The 11,783-nt window shown below is 37.3% G+C and overlaps 1 protein-coding gene across 1 annotated transcript; it reads left to right on the top strand.

The window, feature by feature from the left end:
* The first annotated feature begins 1,186 nt into the window (after positions 1–1,186).
* On the top strand, positions 1,187–1,789 carry LOC117905638 (disease resistance protein RPV1-like). Its single transcript, XM_034818521.1, has one exon. The coding sequence runs from the start codon at positions 1,187–1,189 to the stop codon at positions 1,787–1,789; it is 603 nt and encodes a 200-aa protein (XP_034674412.1).
* Positions 1,790–11,783: the final 9,994 nt, after the last annotated feature.

Raw genomic sequence — 11,783 nt, 5'->3', positions numbered from 1 at the left:
TCTTTGTTCAATTTGTTCACACAAAAAAAATGTTATAGATTTTTTGGGTGGACATTTTAGTAAGATGTTGTATTTTGAACTGCATGTGTGATTAAGTAAGACACATTGCTTTTACTTTTTTGGTAATTTGTTATAAGAAGGATTGCATTGTTATGAATGGTAATAAGTTTTACCTTTCTTTGATTAAACTTATTCAATTCAAAATCCAAAACAACATTATGTATGCTTTTCCTTTTATGAAAATTTAATTGATTTCCTATTGCTTTCCAATCTTTTATAGGTTTAATGTGTTGGTATATGCAAACAACTATACTTCATTTTTTAGGTTATGTTTAGTTCTCGAAAAGTACTAAGAAAAATAAGGTTAAGCAAAATGATTTTATCATATTTCGTTATCCTATAACAAATACTAAAGAAAATCAAATGTAATTAAAACTACATAGAAACTTATACATTTTTAAATTATTTAATCTATATATCGATGAGTTAAAATAAATTAAATAACTTTGAAGTAGCAAATAAAAATAGTTTATGGATTTTATATCTATTGTTTTTATTTTTCTTCACTCTTTTTTTCCTTTTACTTTTTCTTTATATTTTCTTTACCTTGCATTTTTCCCTCGAATTTTCTAAGAACCAAATATAGTCTTAATATATGTTTTCTTTATACAAACAAATGCCATCTTAGAATAGATCTAATGAAAAAAAAAAACCTTATGAAAGTAAGTGTATAAAGATTCAAATAAAGGTTGAACATCAGCTAAGAAAGGAGGGAGTAATCTTCTAGTATGTATGGAGGTGGGAAAGATGAATAAAGGACAACATTAATTAGAACGCCTCTTTTTTATGGTGTTCTAACGGTGCTTGAAAGATCTAATTAATTCATCTTTATCCCCTTTAACACATTCTATTTGCCCATAATTCAAGTGTTTATATGAAACCAAACATAGTCAAGTTTACTTCATGTTTTCTATTGTTTGTTACTCTATTGCCTCACCCATTTATGTGCCTTACTGGTGGCAGGTCTGAAGCAGATTATATTGAGGATATTACTCACGTTATTTTGATGAGATTTAGTAAAAAAATCTTACATGTTGATAAGAAGCTCATTGGGATGGATTATCGTTTGGAACAATTGGAAGAAAATTCTCCTTAGATTATAAACCCATTATCAAATGATGTTCGCATGGTTGGGATCTATGGATTTGGAAGAATTGGTAAGACAACCATTGCCAAAGTTTTATATAACCGAATTGCCGCTCAATCCATGATTGCTAGCTTTATTGCTAATGTTAGAGAGGATTCCAAAAGTCGAGGTCTACTTCATTTACAAAAGCAACTCCTTCAAGATATTTTGCCAAGAAGGAAGAACTTTATAAGCAACGTTGACGAAGGGATCCATATGATAAAAGATAGACTATGCTTTAAAAAGGTCCTTCTTGTGCTTGATAATGTTGATGATTTGAATCAACTAGAAGCCTTAGCTGGTGATCATAATTGGTTTGGTTTAGGAAGTAGAATTATTGTTACAACTAGAGATAAGCATTTGTTGGAGGTGCATGAAATGGATGCATTATATGAGGCTAAGAAATTAGATCACAAGGAAGTTGTTGAACTCTTTAGTTGGAATGCGTTTAAACAGAACCATCCCAAAGAAGATTATGAAATAGTTACAAACTCTGTGGTACATTATGTTAATGGTCTTCCTTTAGGTCTTAAAGTTTTGGGTTCTTTCCTATTTGGAAAGACAGTACATCAATGGAAAAGTGAATTGCATAAACTAGAATGAGAACCTAACCAAGAAATTCAATGTGTGCTTTTGAGAAGTTACAATGAATTAGATTGCACACAAAAGCAAATTTTCCTAGATGTTGCTTGCTTCTTTAATGGAGAGGATAAAGATTTTGTTACAAGAATCCTAGATGCTTGCAACTTCTTTGCGGAGAGTGGACTACGAGTCCTCAGTGATAAGTGCCTCATAAGTATTATAGACAACAACATATGGATGTATGATTTGTTATGACTTATGGGACATGGCATTGTTGGACAAGAATTTCCTGAAGACCCTAGAAAATGGAGCAGATTGTGCTATCCTAAGGTTGTAAGTCGTGTGTTGACAAGAAAAATGGTAAGAACAAAATGCAAATGAACCTACTTTCAAACTTGAATGATATTTAGAATACAAAAGCTTCAATAATATCATTTTTGTTGAAGTTACAAATCTTAATTTACTTCTATGTATTTTGCTCTTCACTTGTTATCTACTCTTGTTTTTTAGGGAACAAAGGCAATTAAAGGATACTCTTCAACTTGTCTATACCAAAGCCGATACACATTACTACTGAATCCTTGGAGATGATGAAGAATCTTAGGTTGCTCAAAATCTATTTGGATCATGAATCTTCTTCTATGAGGGAGGATAATAAAGTAGAGTTGTCCAAATACTTTGAATTCCCTTCTTCAGAGCTAAGATATCTCTATTGGCAAGGATATCCTTTGGAATCTTTGCCATCAAGTTTTTTTGTGGAGGACCTTGTAAAACTTGATATGCATTACAGCAGCTTAACACAACTTTGGGAAAATGACATGGTATGATTATTTTTTCATGTTTCTTCTTTAGTTAATCTCCAAAGTCCATGAAAGCTTATACGTTGAAGTAATTATTATTATTATTATTTTTCTATTACAGCTTCTTGAAAAGTTAAATACTATTAGACTGAGTTGCTCTCAACACCTCATTGAAATTCCAGACATCTCAATTCGTGCACCCAATCTAGAGAAACTAATTCTTGATGGTTGTTCAAGTTTGCTTATGCTTCACCCGTCTATTGGAAAGCTGAGCAAGCTTATTTTATTGAATTTGAAAAACTGCAAAAAGCTTAGAAGTTTTCCTAGCATCATCGACATGAAAGCGCTTGAAATTCTTAATTTCTCTGGTTGCTCAGTGCTTAAGAAGTTTCCAGATATTCGAGGTAACATGGACCATTTATTGGAGCTTCATTTGGCTTCAACTGCTATCGAGAAACTTCCGTCCTCAATTGGGCATCCCACTAGACTTGTTTTATTGGATCTGAAAAGGTGCAAAAATCTTAAGTCTTCCCACGAGTATTTGTAGGTTGAAATCCCTTGAATATCTGTTTCTTTCTGGTTGTTCAAAACTAGAGAATTTTCCAAAAGTAATGGTGGATATGGAAAACTTGAAAGAGCGTCTTTTAGATGGAACATCTATAGAAGGGCTACGCTCATCAATTGACCATCTAAAAGGACTCGTTTTATTGAATATGAGGAAATGCCAAAACCTTGTGAGTCTTCCAAAAGGCATGTGTAAATTGACATCTCTTGAAACACTCATTGTCTCTGGTTGTTCACAATTGAACAATTTTCTGGGGAACCTCGGGAGCCTGCAACGTCTATCACAGCTCCATGCAGATGGAACTGCTATAACACAACCACCTGACTCAATTGGTCTCTTGAGAAACCTCCAAGTATTGATCTATCCTGGATGTAAAATATTAGCACCTACCTCTTTGGTGTCACTCTTTTCATTTTGGTTATTGCATAGAAACAGTTCAAATGGGGTCCGTTTGCACTTGCCTTCTAGTTTTTTTTAGTTTCAGGTCCTTTACAAATTTAGATCTAAGTGACCTCAAACTAATAGAAGGAGCAATCCCCAATGATATTTGCACCTTAATCTCATTGAAGAAATTAGATCTAAGTAGAAACAATTTTCTAAGTATACCGGCTGGCATTAGTGAACTTACAAATCTAAAAGACCTCAGACTGGGGCATTGCCAAAGTCTCATAATAATTCCAGAGCTTCCACCAAGTATCCGAGACGTAGATGCACACAATTGCACTGCCCTTTTTCCAAGCTCATCCAGTGTATGCACATTGCAGGGGTTACAGTTCCTATTCTATAATTGTTCCAAACCAGTTGACGACCAATCCAGTGATCAAAAGAGAAATGCATTACAAAGATTTCCACATAATGATGCGTCTTCCTCTGCTTTTGTTTCCTCTGTAACTACCACACCTGTTGTGATGCAGAAATTGCTGGAAAATATTGCATTTAGTATTGTTTTTCCTGGCAGTGGAAGTCCCGAGTGGATCTGGCATCAGAATGTGGGATCGTTTATAAAAATAGAGCTGCCAACAGATTGGTACAATGATGACTTCTTAGGATTTGCTCTCTGCTCTATTCTTGAACATCTCCCTGAGAGAATTATATGTCTATTGAATTCTGATGTTTTTTATTATGGAGACTTGAAGGACTTTGGTCATGATTTCCATTGGAAAGGAGACATTGTTCGGTCAGAACACGTCTGGCTGGGTTATCAACCATGTTCCCAGTTGAGGTTGTTTCAATTCAATGACCCCAATGACTGGAATTACATTGAGATTTCTTTTGAAGCAGTCCACAGATTCAACTCAAGTACATCCAATGTGGTGAAGATGTAACGACCCGCACCCAACCATGTAGATATTGTCCGCTTTGGGCCCAAGAGGGCCCTCACGGCTTTAAAACGCGTCTACAGGGTTAAGAGGAGTCTTTACATATATAGCGCCAGGAACATTCTCCCCTATCCGATGTGGGACATTACAAACACCCCCCCATGCAGACACAACGTCCTCGTTGTGTCCCATGGGATTGTGGGGCCAAACAAACAAACAGCCCTTATGGGGCCAACAAACCCCCACACCAGGGTCAGGGATCGGCTCTGATACCATTTGTAACGACCCGCTCCCAACCGTGTAGATATTGTCCGCTTTGGACCCAAAGGGGCCCTCACGGTTTTAAAACGCGTCTACTTGGTTAAGAGGAGCCTCTACATATATAGCGCCAGGAACATTCTCCCCTATCCGATGTGGGACATCACAAACACCCCCCCATGCAGACACAACGTCCTCGTTATATCCCATGGGATTGCGGGACCAAACAGACAAAGCCAAACAAACCCCCACACCGGGGTCAGGGATCGGTTCTGATACCATTTGTAACGACCCGCACCCAACCATGTAGATATTGTCCGCTTTGGGCCCAAGAGGGCCCTCACGGCTTTAAAACGCGTCTACAGGGTTAAGAGGAGTCTTTACATATATAGCGCCAGGAACATTCTCCCCTATCCGACGTGGGACATTACAAACACCCCCCCATGCAGACACAACGTCCTCGTTGTGTCCCATGGGATTGCGAGGCCAAACAAACAAACAGTCCTTACGGGGCCAACAAACCCCCACACTGGGGTCAGGGATCGGCTCTAATACCACTCTGTCATGCCCCAAGACCCACTCAACAAAATCTAAAATCCTCAAAATTCAATTTCCAAATACCAAATGATCCAAATGAACATAACTAACAGTTAAAACAAAATCCAACATAAAATCCTAAGTCAAATCCTAATGATGACCATTCCTCAGCCTAGCCATCACTCCTCACCCGAACTAAGAGTACCTGAAAAATTTTCAACAATTGAGAATGAGCTCACAGCCCAATAAGGAATATTAATGCAGTTCATGGATCAAATATTTTCATTTCAAATAGGAGATATCATTGTTTTTTCTCATCAAATATCAGAGTTTCAAAAATACTAATATATTCAAAATTCAACCAACCATTTTCATATCAAATTCAAACACTTTCACATAAGATTCAATCAAATCCATTCAATTTTCATTATTCTGGTTATCAAATATCAAATGCCCAGTTAGGTGGGACTTTTCAAATGGGTGGCTAACATCAAATTGTTCCTGGTGGACGGAACCAAACACTACTAGTACTACTAACCTCTAACCAAACCCCTAGAGGCTGGGGTCCAAATCAATTACATTCCCACCATGAAATGTAAAGGTCAACTATTATATCCCATTGACAGGGCCGAATAGTCAACTATTATATCCCGTTGACAAGGGCCAAATAAACCAGAGTGATGTTTTTGTTCAAGTATTGTCCGCTTTGGGCCCAATAGAGGCCCTCACAGCTTTAAAACGCGTCTACTTGATTAAGAGGAGTCTTTACATATATAGCGCTAGGAACTTGCTCCCCTATCCGATGTGGGACATCACAAACACCCCCTCATGCAGACACAACGTCCTCGTTGTGTCCCATGGGATTACAGGGCCAAACAGACAAACACCCCTTACGAGGCCAAACAAACCCCCACACCGGGGTCGGGGATCGGCTCTGATACCATTTGTAACGACCCGCACCCAACCATGTAGATATTGTCCGCTTTGGGCCCAAGGGGGCCCTCACAGCTTTAAAACGCGTCTACTTGGTTAAGAGGAGTCTCTACATATATAGCGCCAGGAACATTCTCCCCTATCCGATGTGGGATGTCACAAACACCCCCATGCAGACACAACGTCCTCGTTGTGTCCCATAGGATTGTGGGGCCAAACAGACAAACACCCCTTACGGGACCAAACAAACCCCCACACCGGGATCGGGGATCAGCTCTGATACCACTCTGTCACGCCCCAAGACCCACTCCAAGGGCGTGACGGTCATTTCACACCTCAAACCTGAAGGCTTAAAGTATAATCTGACCCAAACAATCATATTGTAATTGGATGTTACCAATTACCAAATGCCTGTTCAGAGTAGCGGAACAAAATCTAAAATCCTCAAAATTCAATTTCCAAATACCAAATGATCCAAATGAACATAACTAACAGTTAAAACAAAATCCAACATAAAATCCTAAGTCAAATCCTAATGATGACCATTCCTCAGCCTAGCCATCACTCCTCACCCGAACTAAGAGTACCTGAAAAATTTTCAACAATTGGGAATGAGCTCACAACCCAATAAGGAATATTAATGCAGTTCATGGATCAAATATTTTCATTTCAAATAGGAGATATCATTTTTTTTTCTCATCAAATATCAAAGTTTCAAAAATACTAATATATTCAAAATTCAACCAACCATTTTCATATCAAATTCAAACACTTTCACATAAGATTCAATCAAATCCATTCAATTTTCATTATTCTGGTTATCAAATATCAAATGCCCAGTTAGGTGGGACTTTTCAAATGGGTGGCTAGCCTCAAATTATTCCTGGTGGACGGAACCAAACACTACTAGTACTAGTAACCTCTAACCAAACCCCTAGAGGCTGGGGTCCAAATCAATTACATTCCCACCATGAAATGTAAAGGTCAACTATTATATCCCGTTGACAGGGCCGAATAGTCAACTATTATATCCCGTTGACAAGGGCCAAATAAACCAAAGTGATGTTTTTTGTTCAAGTATTCAAATTTACACAACATAATATCTCCATAATTTGTGTCATAAATAAAACAAAATATTCCAACATAATATTTAGTGCAAAACAGTTTGATCCATGCATGGTAACAAAATATCATTTTCTTTTCCACAATTCAAAATAACATATAAGATAATTTAATTTTATAAATATTGCATTAACTTCCCTTACCTCAAAGAAGTCCTCAAAAACTTTGGAGAAAAATAATCCTGAAAATCTACTCTTCACCTAACAAATATAAGAGACAACTATTACTATTTACCTCAAAATATAAATTTGATAATCCTAAAATTTCTAAATATTAAGATTAATATTTCTGATTAACAAAGTAATAATTTAATTACTCTATTCCTTATTTAATTAAAATTAATAAATTCTCAATTTGTTTCTAATAACACATTACTAATGTAATTAAATTACAATTTTATTTCATTATAAAATTCTATATATATAATATATATATATTTTGCTAAATCTCTCATTCTATTATTATTTTTTTAATTAACCAATTCAAAAGCCACTCATGTCTCGGGTACACCAAACCAAGAAAAACAAGTTTTTTTTTTTTTTTTCATTGCCATCATCAAGATTCATTATATATATATATATATATATATATATATATATATATATAAGGCTTCCTTCCGTCACACGCCCTTTTTTTTTTTTTTTTTTTTTTTTTTTGCTTCCAGTAGCACAGTACGCGTACACCCTTTTTTTTTCCTTCCTTCCTTCCTTCCAGTGCTGTGCACACGCGTTCTCTTTTTTTAAAAAAAAAAAAAAAAAATTAACCCTAACCTAAAATCGAAACTTTCCAAGGAATTTTTTTTTTTCATCTAATAAAATTTAAGATCTCCCAAATTCCAACAATAAAATCAAAATCTTAAATTTTTTATTATTTTGATATTAAAACGAATTAAAAAATAAAATAAACTAACCCTAATCTAGATTTGGGTTTTCCAAAAGATATCTAATGTGTTTGAAATTAATCAATGAATCTAAAATAATAATCTAGGGGTTAGAAACTTACCTATAGAGGTTTGTTCTTCAAACCTTGAAATCTGACCTCAACTTCACGTTATCTGGAAACTCTCTGCGAACAGGAATACGATTAAAAAAAGAACGGAAAGAATAAAATTTCTAATTTATACCTAGGGTATTTATTCATAAAATTACACTTTTACCCCTCTTCCTTTTTATTAAATTAATTAATAAACTAATTTAATTATTATTAGTAATTTCCTAAATTACCCTTAAAAGAAAATGCTTGGGCGTTACATCCTCTCCTCCTTAACAAAAGTTTAGTCCTCTCAACTTGACATACCTGAGTCTTGAAATAATTGAGGATGTTTTTCTCTCATCTCTTCTTCTAATTCCCAAGTAGCTTCACGAACACTATGGTTGCTCCATTGAACCTTTACCAATTTGACAACAGCATGACGTAGTACTTTATCCATTACATCTACAATCTGAATGGGTACCTCTTCACAGGTCAAGTCCTCAAAATTTTGAATAGGCTCCAACTCCACAACATGAGAGGGATCATAAATATACTTCCTTAGAGTCGAAACATGAAACACATTATGAACCTTAGACAGGCTTGGGGGCAAGGCTACTTTATATGCCAAAGTGCCTACTCTTTCTAATATTTCAAACGGACCCACAAAACGAGGACTAAGTTTTCCTTTTCTCCCAAATCTCATCACAGACTTCATAGGTGAAACTTTCAAGAACACATGATCACCCACCCCAAACTCCAAATCTCGCCTACGATGATCAGCATAACTCTTATGTCTACTTTGAGCTGTTTTTAATCTTTCTTTAATCAAAGCAACTTTTTCAATAGTCAACTGCACAAGTTCAGGCCCCAAAAGTTTCCTTTCTCCAACATCATTCCAACAGATAGGAGATCGACATTTTCTACCATACAATGCCTCAAAAGGTGCCATCCCAATGCTAGCTTGAAAACTATTGTTATAGGCAAACTCTACTAAAGGTAAATGATCATCCCAATTACCTTGCAGGTCCAAAATACAAGCTCTCAACAAGTCTTCCAAAACCTGAATTACCCTTTCTGATTGGCCATCAGTTTGAGGATGGAAAGCAGTACTAAAACTCAACTTAGTGCCCAAAGCTTTTGTAGACTATGCCAGAATCTAGAAGTGAAACGAGGATCTCTGTCAGACACTATAGAAACTGGTACTCCATGCATTCTCACAATCTCCTTCACATAGACAGAAGCTAAATGATCTAAAGAAAAGTTGACTTTCATAGGCAAAAAGTGAGCAGACTTTGTCAACCGATCAACAATCACCCAAATAGCATTATTACCCCCTAAGGTTCTTGGCAATCCTATCACAAAATCCATGGTAATATGCTCCCACTTCCACTCAGGAATAGCAAGTGGCTGCAAAGACCCTGCTGGTCGCTGATGCTCAGCCTTCACCTGTTGACACACTAAACACTGAGCCACAAATTGTGCAATATCACGCTTCATACCTGACCACCAATAGTTTTGCCTCAAATCCTTATACATCTTTGTCCCTCCTGGGTGGATTGCAAACTTGGAACAATGAGCTTTAGGTTGTGATCTTGATGGGAACTTGTTTAGTTTACCTTTGGGAATAGATGAGTGACGCATTAGTTTAAGTTTCAACTTCATCTAGTCTGATTCCTTTTATTCCTTACAGTTCTAATTTGCTTATTTGACTTCTTAGTGACTAATTTAGTTATACCTGTTGCTTTATAGGAAACCATGCCACCAAGGAGACCTGCATCTTCCCAAAACAGTCAGGCTAATGATGATATACCTCCTCCACATGAGGCTTTACCCCCTATGAGTACTGAAGGACTTTATAGATATTTAGGGACTTTGGCTGGCTTGGTTGAGCGTCAGGCTAGAGCTACTGGAAGTAATGGTCAAGGACAATCCTCATCTACTAGGAGTAGCTCCTTTGACGACTTTAAGAAGTTGGGTCCCCCTTACTTTTCTGGTACTTTAGATCCAACAGAGGCAGAGGCTTGGATTATGAAAATAGAGAAATTCTTTGATGTCATTGATTGTTCTGAGGAGCAAAAAGCCTCTTATGCAGCTTTTATGTTAGATAAAGAGGCAGATCATTGGTGGCGTATGACTAGGAGACTTTTGGAGGATCAGGGACCCATAACATGGAGACAATTTAGGGAGGCTTTCTACAAGAAGTATTTCCCTGACAGTGTTAGACGGCTGAAGGTGGGAGAGTTTATTCGTTTGGAACAGGGGGATATGACTGTGGCTCAGTATGAGGCCAAATTTACAGAGTTATCACATTTTTCCCCACAGTTGATTGCTACAGAGGAGGAAAAGGTATTAAAGTTTCAGGATGGATTGAAGCCTTATTTGAAGAACAAGATATCTATTCTGAAGCTTGGTGTCTATTCAGAGGTTGTTGACAGAGCCCTTATAGCAGAGAAAGATAATGAGGAGCTTCATCAGTATAGGGAACAGCAAAGGAAGCGAAATAGGAGTGATGGTGCTCATGGTAATCAAGCACAGCGAAGGTCTACATCAGGAAGAAATCAGAATAAAGGGAAGGCAGCGCAGAATTTAGATGGGGCTTGTTCTACTTGTGGTAAGAAGCATGGGGGTAGGCCATGCTATAGAGAGACTGGAGCTTGCTTTGGTTGTGGGAAACAAGGACATTTGATCAGAGATTGTCCAGAGAATAGGAATTTCATCACTGGGAAGCCTAAAGAGGAAAGATAAATAGAAACCCAAAGCCCAAGGATGGGTGTTTGCTATGACTCATCGAGATGCTCAGGCCACTTCTGATGTGGTGACAGGTACTCTTCGAATCCACACCTTATTTGCTAGAGTCTTGATTGATCCTGGATCAACACACTCTTTTGTTTCAGTATCTTTTGCTGGTTTGTTGGGTTTGCCTATTGCTAGCATGGACTTTGATTTGATTATTGCTACTCCTGTGGGAGATTCTGTTGTGGCCAGTAGAATGCTTAGAAATTGTATTGTGATGATTGGTTATAGGGAAATGCCAGTTGACTTAGTACTCCTTGACCTTCAGGATTTTGATGTGATTTTAGGGATGGATTGATTAGCTTCCTACCATGCCTCTGTTGACTGTTTTGAGAAAAGGGTGACGTTTAGTATTCCTGGTCAGCCTAAGTTTAGTTTTGAAGAAAAGCATGTGGACAGACTACTACGTATGATCTCAGCCTTGTGAGCTAGTAGCTTGCTCAAGAAGGGTTGCCAAGGATTTTTGGCTAGTGTGATGAGTAATGAAAGTGATTTGAAGTTGGAAGACATACCCATAGTAAGGGAGTATCCTGATGTCTTTCCAGAGGATTTGTCTGGCTTGCCACCAGAGAGAGAGGTGGAGTTCACCATCGATCTGGTACCAGGAACAGGTCCTATGTCTAAGGCCCCATACAGGATGGCACCTGTGGAGCTTAAGGAGTTGAAAGTTCAGCTTTAGGAGTTATTAGACAAGGGTTTTATCAGGCCCAGTGTTT

Source organism: Vitis riparia, chromosome 18 (genome assembly GCF_004353265.1).
Source record: "Vitis riparia cultivar Riparia Gloire de Montpellier isolate 1030 chromosome 18, EGFV_Vit.rip_1.0, whole genome shotgun sequence".
NCBI classification, from domain to species: Eukaryota; Viridiplantae; Streptophyta; class Magnoliopsida; order Vitales; family Vitaceae; genus Vitis; species Vitis riparia.
The sequence above is the reverse complement of the archived record's forward strand: the minus strand, read 5'-3'. Positions and strand labels throughout refer to the sequence as shown.